At 54.4% G+C, this 15,769-nt stretch overlaps 1 protein-coding gene across 1 annotated transcript in view; it reads left to right on the forward strand.

Moving 5' to 3' along the window:
* BMP7 (bone morphogenetic protein 7) overlaps positions 1-15,769 on the forward strand; it is a 90,198-nt gene that overhangs the window by 23,250 nt on the left and 51,179 nt on the right. The window contains exon 2 of the mRNA XM_041732127.1: positions 10,190-10,382. Coding sequence (XP_041588061.1) covers positions 10,190-10,382 — 193 coding nt within the window. The remainder of the gene's footprint in view (positions 1-10,189; positions 10,383-15,769) is intronic.

Consider the following 15,769-nt stretch of genomic DNA (forward strand, 5'->3'; position numbering starts at 1 on the left):
AACGCAGGTTCCCATGCGCTCTTGAGGTTGATCTGCTTGTCTGCTGGGGATTCTCCACGTGGCATGATTGACAGTGGGGGCTGGGCCGTTCCCTGCGGTGGGGGGCCGTCCTGTGCCCTGCAGGATGTTTAGCAATGTCCCTGGCCTCCACCCACTAGACGCCAGTAGCAACCCCCCCCCCCCCGAGTTGTGGCAAACAGAAATGCTCCAGGCATTGCCCAACACCCCTCGGCGGGGTGGCAGGGAGGACGAGATCACCCCTGGTTGCCAATGACTAGTTGAGCTGAAAATAGTAGCCAGTTTCCATTCTTCTCCCTCCTTTTCAACTGGCCGCGGATGAGCTGGGGACCCAGGGGGCCCTGGGGTGGGCCCCTGCCCCCGCGGAGCTGGGCGCCCGTGGAGGAGGGAGGGCTGCCTCGGTTTATGGCCGGAGGATCCGCGTGTGCTTACAGCCCATTTTTCTTTTCAGCTCGACCAGCGTCTGGGTCTTTTTAGGCAAACAACTGGCTTCGGCCCTAGAGATAATTAAACCCATCTTTTTTCCCCTCTCTCCACCCCATCCCCTAAACCCTTTGGTCCATTCAATTCACAATGATAACATTGTTCGGGCAACGCGGCGCACATGTTGACACTGAAGCGTTTAATCTTGCGGTACAGTGATTCCCGGCCCCACCCCCCCCACATCTGGGCCGCGGCCCCGATGACAGATGCCTGGCCTGCCAGCGGCCTGGCCTCCGCGCCTGCGTCGCTGGGCATCGAACAAGGAGGCAGTGTCTCCGAAGACCCTCTCGGAGCGCCCGGCGCTGGGACTCCAGGTGGTCTCGTTGGCAGCCCAAGTATTTGGTGGAAAGTTCGAGAGTTGAAGCGGCAGTATGGGGGGCAGGGGAGACAATGCTGCTTGTGTGCCCTCCGCCCGGCAGGGCCCTGCCCCCCACCCTGATGTGGGGGGCTGCGGAGGGAGGATGGGGAGACAGGTTAATGCTAGGCCGTCTTCAAGCTGTCACCTTCCCTCCAGGGTGACTCTGGCCTTGGGCAGGCGCAAAACTTACAATCCGAAGAGGGACCTGAGTCCCGTGCGGTCTTTACGGAGTGCAGCTTTTAAGGAGATTGCTGTTGTCAGTGTGACTTGTGGGCCAAGAGCTCGCTGTCCTTCAGAGTTGTCCTTACGTGATTATCTCCACGGCTGGGATGTTGGCGGTGTCCGGTGTCGGGGAGAGAGTCCGCACGGCCGAGCGGGGAAGACCGTGTGGGTGTTCAGACCCGCCGTGTGCCTCTGGGGAAGTGACCTTGCCTCTCTGAGCCTCAGTGTCTTCATCTGTAAGATGGACACGACTCACGTGCCTGCCTCTGAGCAGGGATTTTATAAGGATTCCACGAGATGTTGCGTGTGACACATTTGATGTGGCTTCCAGGACGGTGGGGGAGGGCCTTTATAATCGTGACTATCCGCCTCACCCCCAGGAGAGTGGCTACTATCAACACAAAACAAAACTTCAGAAAATAACAGGTCGGTGCTTGTTGGTGAGGATGTGGAAAAAACTTGGGGCCCTGGCGCACAGTTGGTGGGACTGTAAAATGGTGCAGCTTCTACAGAAAACAGTATGGCCATTCCTCAAAAAATTAAAAATAGGATTGCCATATGGTCCAGTAGTTCCACCACCCAAGAGAATTGAAAGCGGGCCTCGGAGGAGACATTTGCCTACCCATGTCCACAGGAGCATTATTTACAGTAACCAGAGGTAGGAGCAATTGGAGTGTCCATCGACAGATAAACAGATAAACAAAATATGGTCTATAAGACAATGGAATACTATTCAGCCCTGAAAAGGAAAGGAATCCTGACACCTGCTACTGCGTGGATGAAGCTGGAGGATGTGATGCTCAGTGACATATACCAGGCCCAAAAAGACCTCCCTTACAAGGCCCCTACACAAGCCGGATTCATAGACACAGAAGATAGAATGGTGGGCGCCGGGGCTGGGGGTGGACAATGAGGGGCTTGTCTGACGCATACAGTTTCACTTTTGCAAGATTGAAATAGTTCTGGGTATTGGTTGTGCAGCACCGCGAGTGTATTTAACACAACCGAACTACACACAAAAAATGCTTAAGGGTAAATCTTAGGTCTATTTTATACCACAATTAAGAATGGAATTGAGAGGCACCTGATGGCTCAGTTGGTTAAGCGTCCGGCTCTTGGTTTCAGCTCAGGTCATGCTCACTGGGTTGTGGGATGGAGCCCCACATCGGGCTCTGTGCTCAGTGTGGAGTCTGCTTCAGATTCTCTTCCCTCTCCCTCTTACCCAAGCTTGCTCTCTCTCTATCAAATAAATAAATAAAATCTTAAAAAAAAAAGAATAGATTTGAAAACACAGTAGCCATTAGCTAGCTTAGGGGTCAGCAGGTGACAGAGCTGCCATCTAACTGGGCTCTCATCTGTCTTCATCCCCGCTCTCCCTCACAAGACGACGGAGGGCTCTCCCACCTTGCTGGCGGTGGCGGGGGGCGGGGGGTGTCAGGAAGCCCTTGTGGAATGAGCACAGTGGGGTGTGAGGAGACGCGGAGATATTTTCCCGGTGGCATGTATCATTTTAGACTTTTATGGGGTATTCCTCCTTCCCTGTGGGTTCAGGACAGCGTCCTCTCTTCTGTAACAGTGTGCAGCAGAGTGTGTCAACACTCCTGTTACCGAGCGAATGAACATTTTCCTGGTAGAGTAGTTGGATACGTCTTGTCCGTCTTCCAGAGCTCCCAGCCTGTGGCACGCCCCTGGTGGCTTTGTCAAGCTCCTGCATCTCACCATGTAAATCTTTGAAGGAACGAAGAGCCACCGTCGAGGCTCACGTCCCAAAGCAGTGGGAACATAAATCGCCTTCTGACAGCTGCCTTGTCACAGTCAGCTCCCCCGAGTTCTGGTATGTGCATGAATCGCATCCATGGAGAAAAGAAGGGAAGCCTGTATTGGAGGTTTTAGAGTCCAATCAGGCTGGGGGGTGATTCTGGGATACGGGATCTTAAGCCGTCAAGGGTCCTTGAAAGCTCAGTTCTAGCTTCTGGTTATATTGTGGACTCTGCTTGGCTCACTTGATTCCCAGAGCCTCATCCTCATGAAAAAGGTTTATAACTGGAGCTCTTCGGGCCAGTCTGTTTCCTCTGCCTTTTCTCTGGGGCTGGGCAACCTCCATCCTTCCTCAGGCCTGCATCCAACATCTTCCCCATGAAGAACTCCCTCCTACCTAAACAGACGCACTGAGGTTCACTAAAATAAACTAGAATGAACTGTTCCTTTAGGGACTGTGTCTCATTTGGCCCCATTCCCTGTTACCATCAAATGCTTGACATGGAAACAGATGCGTACACTACAGACGAGCACACTCCCGCCCTGTGACCAGCAGTCCTGCTTCAAAGTGTCCACCCATTGGAAACATGTTCGCCCAAAGGCATGCTCAGGACGTTCCTCATAGCACAGTTTATAACAGCCCCAGACTGGAAACGGCCCAAAGGCCCATCCAAGAATAGATTGTGGCCTATTCATGCAGCAGGGTTCTATGCAGCAGTTAGAAATGGATGATCCACCTCTTCACGCAGCTGCACAGGGGGAGGTTGAGTGACGGAAGCAGACACAGGAGGTTAGCACCCAGCAGGTGGACTGAGTCTGTGGGGTCAGGGTGCTGGGATGCTGGTCACCTTTGGGGAGGTGGGGCCTGTGTTCAAGAGGGGCCTTGTGGAGAGATCTTCAGTTCTAGGAATGAATGTACCATTTCCAGCTCTGGGTGTGTTTGGATTAATTTGAGAAAGTTAATCGAGCTTTGTGAACACTTACGATCTGTACGCTTTATAGTGTGTATGTTATTTAAAGACTAGAAGGGAATTACACAAAGAATAATATATTCAATCCAATAGACATGGAGCCCTACTGTGTGTCCAGCTGTGCTGGGCACTGGGGTTTCACAATGGGGTCAGCCATTGCTCGTGCTCCTGCAGAGCCAGATCGGGGGGTCATCTTGTATTTGGAAATTATCCAGATCTGAAGAACGCAGCTTTCGTAGCAAGTGGTCACCCAGAAAGAACCACTATTACCTGGGTTCCATTTCTGGGTGTGGAATAGTATAACTGGGCTCATGATTATTTTGTTCAGAACTGCTTTGGTTGCAAGGGGTAGGTTGCAAACTGTCAAACTGCAAAACCTGATGCCAGCTAGCGTGAAGGGGACTTGTTTGAGGGGTCCCCGCATGACTCACAGATGGGAAGAATTGAAACCCCAAACTTTAGGAAGGATGGGGATCACCGGCCCAGAGGATCAAACCTGAGCGGCTTCTCTCCTCAAGGCTGATGTCTGCTCCCCTCCGCCTGGCATCTTCTTTCCCACACACCTGCTTTCTCTAGAAGCACAGCAGTGGCGCGTGGCTGCCCACAGGGCCGACTTACACCCTTAGAGTTCAGGGCAGAGAAAACAAACAGACTCTTTCCCACCAGGGTCCAGTAAAATAAAATCCCATGTTTGGCCCCGTTGGGGGCTTGTTCCCTCAACTCTGCAGAAAGGGGTCAAGGGACATGATGGCAGCTCCTTGGGACCACAGGGCTTGACCGGGGGAGCCCCATGAGGCTTTCCAAGAGAAAGACATGGTACGGTCACACCACCCACTTGTGACATCAACTGAGCTGTACTGCAGCCACTTTGCCCACCGGGGCGGGCTGGGACCTGGCGCAAAAGAACCCATGGAGGAGAAATAGGATACCTCCTGGGTCTGTGTTCTTGCACTTGTAAGAATTTATTGTATTCTGGGGTGTATTTTTATGTATGGATGTAAGTAAAAATATGTTGGGAGGTTCATATGCCTAATTTTATGGTGTCCACCCTGCACTCAGGTACTATATAAATACATGCTGCCCTTTACAAGTCTACACGGCAAGTTGCATTCGGTTGCCATGACCCCTTTGTTCCGAGGGCACTAACTTAGTGAGAGGTATGCTTGTGCATTTTGTGTAACATCGGTGGGAGGACGAGCCCAGATGCTGAGAGGAGGCAAAACACCTCTGGGCGACGCAGAGGAGCAGGCTTAGGGTCATGAGAGGGACACCCTGGTAGGCGGCTTCTGGTTCCCACCTGCCTCTACCCTTTATGGAACACTCTCCATCCCAGAATTACCCCTCCGAGGACCTGCTTTGGGGTTATTCCAGGCTTTTGTAAGAGGACGCTAGAATTGGGCTTTGGGGGGCTGGTTGCTGTCAGTCAGGATGGTGTTTTCCGGAATCCATTTTCTTGGGACTTATCTTTTGGTCTCGGGGATTTGGGCTCTTTTAATCTTTCGAAGATGAAAGTCTTCGTTAATGCCTGTGAGCTCGCTTAGCCGGTGGGGTGCTGGAATGTTAAGGGCGGTGCAGAAAGAGCTGGATTCCTAGGGTCTGGATCGCCTTGAGAAAGCTTCTCTTTATGGACAAAGGGATATATCAGCTCTAGACAGTGATTTAAAAACCCGAGTCTCGGGTAATCAAGTACGGTAGCATATGAAGGAAGCGTAAAGCTGTGTTCTCTCCCTATAAGTACCTGCTTCTGTCTACTTTCTGGTGACCATTGAACCGTCCTGACCCCTGACCTTGAAACGATGCGGATTCCATGCCGTGGAGAGGCTTCTGGAGAGAGTGGAAGCCTCGGAGGCGAGAGAGTGGGATTTTGGTTTGGGCTTCGGATCACGAACTGCTCTTTTTAAAAAATGACTCTTCTGTCTTTTGATAAATTACAGAATTATTTTTAGAACCCGCGATGATGTGGTCTCAGGAAGAGCAGGAGGCCGACGCGGTTCATTTCTGCTCATTGTCTTAAAATAATTAATGAAGGCGATTCCCACAGAAGCCTGTTCCAGAGAGCCCGGAAAGGCTTGCGAGAAATTTAGCTGGCCACTCTCTGCGTAGGTCCCAGGTCCCGGTAGCGAAAGAAACCTCATAACCCTGATCCCTTAACTGTCTTAACAGTTAGGATACATTTAATCTTATGCATATACACACCTGCAGGAACAGATTGATTTCTGTGATTATGTATCAGTGTTTTCTTTCTTCACTGGGTGTGACTTCAGTGGTTGCACCTGTGTTAATGTCGTGCTCATTCAAACATTTCTTTATTGTTTGGTCTGACTGGTATTTTTCAAATACCGTTGTCATAGCCCAACTATGCAAATACCCACTGGCGCATGAGGCTTCAGCACTGCTTGTCATCCTCCCTTCTCATTGTTTGAGAGGCCCCGAGACAAAGGCAAACATGAACGTACAGTGCTGTAAGGGCCGACTCTGTATAGCTCGGTGAGAAAGGGCCAGTATCATCCTGGGGCGAGGGGAGGCATGAGAGGGCAATCAACTTAGCCAAGACCACACCAAGAGCGCACCTGGCTCCAGAAAGTGTAAAGGTCAAGAGTGTGAGCTGCAGAGCCCAGCCACTCACTTAACGTGTGACCTTGGGCAGGTCATCTGCGTCCCTGAGCCTCAGGCTCCTCATCTGTGAAATGGGGATCAATCCCGCCTCACCGGGCTCTGTCAGATGATGGCTGAGAGTGCCCAGAGTGGGACCCAACAGAGAGCAGGTGCTCCGTGAACCAGCTTCTTTGTACTTCTTTGTACTTCTGGGTTCTTCGCTGTAAGCTGGGGGTTCTGCACCCCCATTCTCTGGGGGAGGGCAGAGGCAGATGGTTGGAAATGGAGACTTTATTTGTGTGATCTATCAGCACCCCACCCATATCAGGGGGGTGGCCTGTGGAATGCTCCCCTGTTACTCCACTGCTCCGTGGGACTTAAATGGGGCTAGCTAAGGGAACGTTTCAAGGTATGGCTAGAGAGCTGGGGAGAAACTAGCAGTTCACACAGTACAGGAAGCCACAGGAAGACGAGGTTTTCGAAGGCCGGAAGAACCAAGTGTTGCATGCTGCTACCTGGAAGTCTGGCAAGATGGTGGCCATAAAATAGCCTTTCCATTCGGTTATGAGATGGTCTTTGGCGACCTCAGGTTGGGTAGGGTGGTGGGGCTGGGGGGCAGCTCTGGGGTGTTCATGGGAAGCTCACTTATTGAGGGAGCGCAAGGGGGGCCTGTTGCATGGGTGCACACCGGCTGCTCGCTGGGGTGCAGGGCCGTTCTCCAGGGGTTGCTGTCTTACTGTCCTTACCCAGTCCACTGCAGAAAAGCACTTGGAGGGTCCCCAGATTGTGCCCCTCTCCTTAATAGGACAGACTTGTATTTCTCCATTGGGATCCTCCTGGCATGCTCTAAAAAACCCCCAGGGCGGTACGTGGGGAGAACTTGGCAGTGTGACCTGACGTGAACACACACAACGCCACCTCTGGGTGCCCAGCCACATTCTCCAAGATGCAGGGAACACGGGTACCAGAATGCTCAGAGCCGTGCTGCTCTGAGAGCCCCCAAATGCAAACTACCCGCATGCCCACCAGCTGTATAATGGACGTGTGGATTGTGGGGTAATCCAAGTGTGGAATATTAGACAGCAGCAAGGATGGATGAGCAGCCACAGGAATGCAGAGGAACCACACAAACACTGTTGAGTAAAAGAAGCCAAGTGCAAAAGAATACGTGCCGTACTATTTCCTGTTTATGATATTCTAAAACAAGCAAAACCAGCCAGAGGCTTGAGAAGTTGGGGGAAGAGAAGAGAGGGCCTGGCGATGTTCTGGTTCTTGACCCGGGAGGAGGCTCCATGGTAGGTTCGCTTTGACGATGCGCAGACCCGCACGCATGCAGTTTGTGTGCGCACCGGATGCATGCTGTCCCGCACGCAATGAGAATGTTCTGACAACAAGCAGAGGAGCTGCTCTTGTAGAGCTGTTGGCTCAGCCATTGAGATGCTAAGTGGCTAAGGGTTGGTGGGGCCTGGATTTGAGTCCCAGCTCTTTGGCCCTGGGCAGGCCACTCAACACCTCTTGGATTCTCAGGTCTCAGGTGCATCCCCTACGAATGGCATTGCGTTCCCCTCCTAGGGTGACCTGAAGGTTGAATGAGCTAGAAGGATGACAGAGAACTGGCTTCAGGCATTTCCACAGTGACAGAGTCAAGGCTGTTTACCATGCCCCCTCACTCTGAGGTCCCCTCCTGAGGCTCGCTTGATCCCCAGTGGGCTGCACTTCCTAGAGACGACCACAAAGATGCCTTCCTCCCTGCCTTCTGCATAAATCAGAGTGGGGCCATGGGTGACGCCCCTATCAGCATTCTTTGTCCCCAGCTCAGCCTTTCTCTTAGACTGGGTCAGAAGGCAAGTGCTCTGTGTGGGTGTCGAGCACAGAGCAAGTGAGGAGGACAGGTGGTGTCTGCAGGGACCACAGGATGGTTTCTGAAGAGGTCATTCCTAGGGCCCTAAGATTCCAGCAGCTGAGGGTCAGAGGTCACCCTCCTGAGATCTCTGCAGAGGCAAGGTGTCTCCTGTGCCCGGCCAGAGTCCCCTGGCCTTGAGGACTTCACCTGCCCCCTCTCTGCCCAGCAGGGAACAGCCTGATGAGTGGATAACTTGTCAACACCGCTGCCCTCATCCCAGTATCTTTTAGAACTATTATTAAGGTTTAAAACAGCTTTTTTTTTTTTTAAATAATGGCCTGTAGGAGGGGCCTTGGGGCTGCCAGTGTTGGGAACCCTTTTTCCTCAAAGATGTTCATGTCCTGCTTGCAGCTCTGGCAACCCTGACCCGGCCTGAGAGCCTCTAGGGCTCATTGAGCCGAAGCTGGAACTGAAGCTGAGCGTGTTTCTCCTCTCTTCCAGCAACGCTGTTCCCACTGTTTTCCCTGTGTCTCTGGTCTCCCTCCACCCCCAGGCAGGAAGCAGAGATGGGGCTTTGTCTCCTAGGAGAAGAAAGGTATCTGCAGATGCCGCACACCCGCCTGAACTTGGCCATTCTGCTTCTCTCCAGAACGTGACGGCTCCAGTTTGGACCAGTGGATGCATGAACCTTGGGAACCACAGGCCCCCTCCCAGGAACACTCTTTTTGGGCTTATGTCCATTTCGACATTTATTATCGACGAAATGGGCATAATCTCTTAGTCATTGCTAGTATAAAGGTGAAGGGCTTATTTTTTCCAGAAGTCACTGTCAAAAGCCACATCCCCCAACCTTGCCATTCAGTCCTTTTTCTGCTTTTAGTCTAAGGCTGTGGTTGTAAACCCCACTGGCTGTTAGAAACATCTGGGCGGCTTTAAGGAGTAGAGATCTCTGGGCCCCCTCCCCAAAGGTACTGAGTCAGTTGGTTGAGAGCGGGGGGGGGGTGAGCACAGCCGTGAGCTAGAGTCCCCCCTGTGGTAGACTCCCACCTCCATCGTCAGTGATTTCACGTCAGTAGCTTGAAATCTGCCAAGATGGAAATTGGCAAATGCTACAGACCAGGTCCCAGAGAGCCGCTTACTAAATATTTACCAGCTCACCACTGGGACAGGGCGTCGATACTTTTTTAAAGCCCCCACGGCGATTCCTACATGCAGCCAGGGCTGAGCATCATTGGGCCCCGGGGACCCCCTGATAGGCAGAGTGAGGTCTGTCTACACTCCTAATAGCTCCCAGTTGTCGAGCCCCACCAGACGCTAAGCTGCTGATGTGAGTTAGGTTACTTAGCTCTCCCCATAACCCATGCAGGATTAGTATCCTCATTTTTATTTTTATTTTTTTAAAAGATGTTTATTTATTTGAGAGAGAGCGAGAGAGCATGAGCTGGGAGAGAGGCAGAGGTAGAGGGAAAAGCAGGCTCCCCACTGCACGGGGACCCTGAATGGGGGCTCGATCCCAGGACCTGGAGACCATGACCTGAGCCGAGGGCTAACACTTAGCTGACTGAGCCACCCAAGTGCCCCAATATCTTCATATTTAGATGAGGAAATGGAGGTCCAGGGAGATTACCTCTCAGCTAGTTGGTGGCTGACCCTGGATTTGACCCAGGCCTGTGCACCCACTAACCCGGGTCTGCCCAGCGGCTCCGGGATGGCTTGGTCAATGCCCCACTCTTCCCAGCGGGCTGATACAGAGTCACTCCTCTTGATGTCAAGGTGACCACAGGGTCTGAGGCCATGACTGTCCAGGCTGCAGTGGGGGCAGCAAGGAAAGGGGCAGCTCGCACTAGGGACCTGTGGCCGCGGGCTTGACTCTGAGCCAGGGCCCTGAAAGGCAGTTACTAATGAGCTCCTGGTGTCGCTGTGTCTTCTTTCCCTTTCTAGTGGAGCATGACAAAGAGTTCTTCTATCCACGTTACCACCACCGGGAGTTCCGGTTCGATCTCTCCAAGATCCCAGAGGGAGAAGCTGTGACCGCAGCCGAATTCCGGATCTACAAGGACTACATTCGGGAGCGCTTCGACAACGAGACGTTCCGGATCAGCGTTTACCAGGTGCTGCAGGAGCACTTGGGCAGGTGGGTACCGTGCCGGGTGCCTGAGAGGCATGCTGAGCTGCCCTCGGCTGCAGAGGAGGAAGGGGCCGATGGCCAGAGGACGGGGCGGGGCCGGGCAGGGGCGGTCAGGGCTGCTTTTGTCATGGTCACCGACCACGGGTCAGGCCCTACACCGAACCTATTTGTTCAAGAACGTTGATGGCATAGGTCACTATTTCTTAAGACTCTCCCTGTCGGGAAACTGAGTTAAAGAGGGGACAGCCAGCCAGGTGAGCCTGTGTGGGTATTTATGGGGGGGGTCTGGGTCTGCGTGTGTTCAGGGCTGGGGGGGATGGGGAGAGGGAAGAGGAAGAAACATTTCTTGGTGGAGGGTCTGCCTCTCGCCCATTGCTCGCTTCCAAACATGATGTCAGGCAACCAGTGAAGGCGGCCACTGGTGATAAAATGGGATTAAAACTCCCAACCCCAGGGGCGGGGAGAGAGAGAGAGAGAGAGAGAGAGAGAGAGAGAGAGAGAGAGAGAGAGAAAGAACGGCTTTCTAAGAAGCACAAGGCCAGGAACCCAGATCCTGTGTTGAAAGACTTTACTGTCTTGAGACCCTTTAGTGTCGAGGTCTCCCGAGAGGCCAGGGGAGCTGACCCCCCAGCTGGATGGGCTGGAGCATCGAGGGAGCGTCGTGCATTCCAGAGGCGGCTGTGTTCCCGGCGGTGCTGCCCAGCGGCCGCCTCGTGTCATCGCCCGATGCCATTGCTCCGAAACTCATGGCCGGGAGGTGCTGTGGGCGCCTCCTGAGGGACAGTCCTCACATTGGCAGCCGGGATGGGGACCTGTTCTCGCCCTGGGGACAGAGGAGCAGTCACCACCTCCTTCACGAGTGCCACCGTGTCAGGGGTGGTCTTAAATACTAAGACCACCAAGCCCCACTTTCTGAGCGTTTCCAGCGTTTGCAGCTGTGAGCTGCTTTCGTATTCCCAGTAGCCCTGGGGGGTGGTGCTCATCTGGGACACGGGAGAGTTAGGAGCTCAAAGCACAGGTGTCATCCGCCTGTCACCACCGTCCAGGGAGAAAGCGGCCGAAGTAGGACTTGAGAAAGTCCTACAGGAACTATCTGTTTTACAAAGATATTGTTGCATAAGACGGGTTCTGGGCTCCAAGCCCCATCCCCTGCAGCCTCCCCCCACCCCAGTCCTCTGGGTTCCTCAAATCGGTGAACGTCTGTGCGTGTGTGTAGTTTTGCAGGTGGCATCTTGTCACATCCTCCCTCCTGCATCTTGCTGTGAGCACTTGACAGTGAGCCTGGGCGACCCCGTGTTGATTCACAGAGAACATCCTTTTTCCTTGAACTGCCACGCATTCCCCGAGAGGCGGGCCGCAGCCAGTTCCCCGCGTGTGCCCGGTGGGTCCCCCGTGTCTCTGTGTTGCAGGCGGCGGCCCGTTGGTTTTGTCATTACGTCACACTGCTGCGTGTCTGTCACATACAGCGCTGGAAATGGAATCGTGGGGGCAGAGGGTGCACGTGTTGGCCACTGATGGATTTCGCTGAACGGCTGTGCTTGGAGGTTAGGTCCGTTTATACCCATAACCTAAGAGAGGCCGATGCCCCGCGTGCTCACGACATCCTCTCTTATCAAACTGTTTTGGTCTTTGTCAGTCTGATGAGCAACAAATGGTATCTTAGCACCAGCTGGGTTTGCATTTCAGAGCCGCCACTCGAATGCGCTGCCCTACTCCCCCCCCCTACAGAGAGGGGGGAGCAGCAGACCCTCCTGGAGGAGAGGGTACCGGGAAGGAGGGTGTGGTATCGGGGGCGGGGAGTGACACAGGGTCGTGGCAGTCACCTCCGAATCTTAGTGTAGGCACTCGGATGCCCCAGTGCACCCTGGCATCTGTGCCTTGGCCCCCAGACCCAATGGTAGGAAGAAGCATCGAGTTCCTTCTTGGGGTGTGACACATGTTGGCTCTGTGCTCTGATAGATCCCCCCGGACTCCTGAACAAAAACACATGTTTGACTTTTCTCCTGAAGGCTGATTCATTGGAGGCGAGGCAGGTGCCCAGAGGCAATCCGTCAATAGCACTCCATCGGCCCGCTGTGCACACCCCGAGCCCTGCTGGCTCCCCACCCCCCTGGCAGGCTCCCCACACCTGCCTCAGAAGTCTCCATCAAGAGGCTTAGCCTCAGGAATGTGGCTGCTCCGAGTGGGTTTGTGGGTTTGGCGGAACAGAGCTGCAGGGTTGGCTGGTGTCACCTGCACGGCCCTCTTCGAGTTCCCATGCAGGAATGTGTTTGCCCTGCCTGGCCACTGGTCCCTGGGGTTGGCTGGGCTGCCGCCACTTCTCGTGAGGGGTCCCTGGGCTGGGGACAACACCAGAGACTGAGTCAGGCCAGCCTGGTGGGACAGGCACGGTACCTCCTCTGTGGGGGACAGAGGCCACTGCATGGGGGGAGAGACGTGCGAGCCTGGCGATGTGTGTACCCCACCACCCTGAGCACCCACGTGCCGGCGCTAGCTGGGGAACTGGGCTGTGGGGACGAGCAAGCGCGGGTCATGAAGGGGGGGGCCTCATCTAAGACGGTGGCTGAGGAGCGATCTCGCTTTCTGGGGCTGCCCTAACCAAGTGCCACGAGGTGTGTGGCTGGAAACAATAGAGCTGTGCTCTCCCCCGGTCCTGGAGGCCAGGAGTCTGAAGTCCAGGTGTCGGCAGGGCAGTGCTGCCTCTGAAAGCTTTGAGGGGTGGGGGGTGGGGTCCTTCCTGCCTCTTGCAGCTCCCGGGGGTGGCCATCCGTTATCGGTGCTCTTGGCTTCCAGCCGCATCGGTCCACTCTCTGCTCTTGCCTCGTGGCCCTGCACTTTCACATGAACTTCTCCCTTGCATTGGAAGACCTCATCTTCCTTCACCCGTTCAGTTAATCTGCAAAGACCTTCTTTCCAAATCAGGTCACATTTACAGGTATCAGGGGTGGGACTTGAGCCTATCTTTTTAGGGGATACGATCCAACCCAGAACAGGGGGTGAAGAAGATGGGCAGGAAGCCAGGAGACCAGCTGGCCTCATAAAGCGATTGGTCATCGATGGCCTTGTTGAGCTGGGGATGTTTGAGTGACCAGAAGGATCTGGCAATGGGGCGTGGGCTAGAACAGGGGGAGTGTCAGGGGAATTGCAAAGGCCGTGGTCCTAAGGTGGGGACAAGCACGGGTCATAGGGAGGACAGCGGGATATGATGGTGCCCAGACGCGGTGAGCTACCGAGTCCTTGCTTAATGAAACTCAAGCCTTGGCTTCCCCACTGGGGTGCCATCAGCTGCTCATCTTTCTGCCTGTGTCAACCTGCTGGCATCGTGGGCACCTGTCTCATCATGGTTTAAGGTTGCTGCCCCCTGTCTTAGTTCCACGGGGTGGATCCGGAGGCCTTTGGGGAGGGAGAAGGCCTGAGTCACTGTGGTTGGGAGAAGGATGGGCGGGGCAGCTGTCGGCAGCTCCTGGCAGGTGGCGAAGGTGGGCATAATAGGTTGTCCCCAGGGAGCAGCTTGGCCACAGGCCATCTCTGGGGCTGTGAGCCTTGCTTTGGGTTCCTGACTCTGGGGGCATTTGGCTTGCTGGGAGACCAGGTCCATTGTTGGCAAATGTTTGAGTACCTGCCATGTGCTGTGCACCAGCGGAAGTAACTGGACCCACGCCCCAACCCTCCAGCTCATGTTCAGGCAGAGGAGATAACTTGGCAGGAGCAACGTATAAAAGAGGCAGGGAGTGGGGGGCGAGGAAGGGGCTGCTGTCTTTAGATTTCTGAATTTCCTTTTTATACCCGAAAGAAAGAGGCAAGGCCTTTGCTCTCCAGAAATTAAAAAGTCAAACAATTTTTTAAAATTATTTATGCTCTTTTTCTGGGTGGGTTGTTTTGTTTTTTAGTCCAGAAGCAAAATGATTCAGATGTATAAATTCCCCAGGTGGGATAGCCTGGCTATTAAGAGGATGGATTCAAATCCTGACACTGCGTGACCCTTGGAGCCTCAGTTTCCTCCTCTGTACAAAGGGATAATAACTGCATCTACCTCCCAGGGCTGTGGTGAGGATAAAATGGGTTCACGTGCTTACTTAGAACATAGTAAGTGTTCGGTAACGGTTCACTGTTACTAGTGTCACCACTGTCACCACCACCATCACGGCCACCACCACCACCATCACCACCATTATCACCACCACCACCACCATAATCACCACCTCCATCACCATCACCACATTCATCATCATCTTCATCATCACCATCGCCACACCAACACTACCATCACCACCACTGTCACCATCACCACCATCACCCCCCCCACCATCTTCTTCACCATGATCACCATCATCGCAGGGAATGCAGAAACCTTCTAAGGAAAATGGGGGTGGGGGGCTCCAGGTTTTGGCTGCAGCAGTGCTTTCCCCCATCTCTGCTGAATGTGTTCGTGTTGCAGTCTCCGGTGGGGATGAAGGCCTAAGCTTTTGTGGCAGTGGGGCCCTTGTTTGCATTTCCCCAATTCGGGAAGTGGGGGAGCGGGGAGGGGACATGCATCTTCTTCAGGCCGATCCCCAGAGGATCCCAGACCCTGTCCCGACTACCCTGCTGTGCAGCCAGCCTGCTCCCTCTGCTGAGGGGTCTGGGCCCTTGCTGCCGCCAGCCGCCCAGCTGTGTGGAGCTGGGACATCTGGCTCTCTGGCGAGCCTCATGCCTGAGCTCCAGGAAGGCTCTGGGGTGCCGGGGATTAGCTGGCTTTGGGTTAGCCTCAGCATCTCTCCCCTTGTGGCAGCCACTTTCCACCAAGTCCTCTTGATCTCTCGGAATCCAGATTAAATTCCGATAATGAGCGGAGCTGGAGGCCTTCCACAGCCCTCGGGCCCTGCTCACCGCGTGGCCCCAGACAGCTGGAGAGGCCGCCGGAGCCGCCCTTGGCAGGCTGTGGGACGAGTGGGGCTGGGGGCCTTGGCTTCTGTGGCCTTGCCGGGGGAGCAGGCGGTGGGGGCGAGGGAGCAGAGGCTTCCCTCCTTTTCTGAACCCCAAGCCTCCGGCTGGACCAGCTCGGGCCTAGTTGCGTTAGTTAACCAGTTTCATTCACGGAAAGTGGACAGGCCTACAGGGCAGCAGAACCTGCTCAAAGGCTGTCAGTCACTGCCAAGGTCGAGGGGATGTGGGCAGCTGGAAGAAAAATGGCCCTCGGTCAGCGTCGGACTTTGGTTGCCAGGAGGGTGACCTCAGAGTGGTCTCCGGTCTCACGGTTGGATCAGCCGCAGCCTGAGTCACTGAAGAAGGAGCTGTCCCTGTGACGGGCTGGAGTGGGGGCCAAGGGCTGTTTGCCAAGGCAGCTGGAGGCCAGGAGAGGGAGGAGGCAAGCATGTGCCCCTTTGCTGCCAAGTGGGGCTGTGTCACCCCCA

This window comes from Vulpes lagopus, chromosome 18, assembly GCF_018345385.1.
Source record: "Vulpes lagopus strain Blue_001 chromosome 18, ASM1834538v1, whole genome shotgun sequence".
Classification (NCBI taxonomy): domain Eukaryota; kingdom Metazoa; phylum Chordata; class Mammalia; order Carnivora; family Canidae; genus Vulpes; species Vulpes lagopus.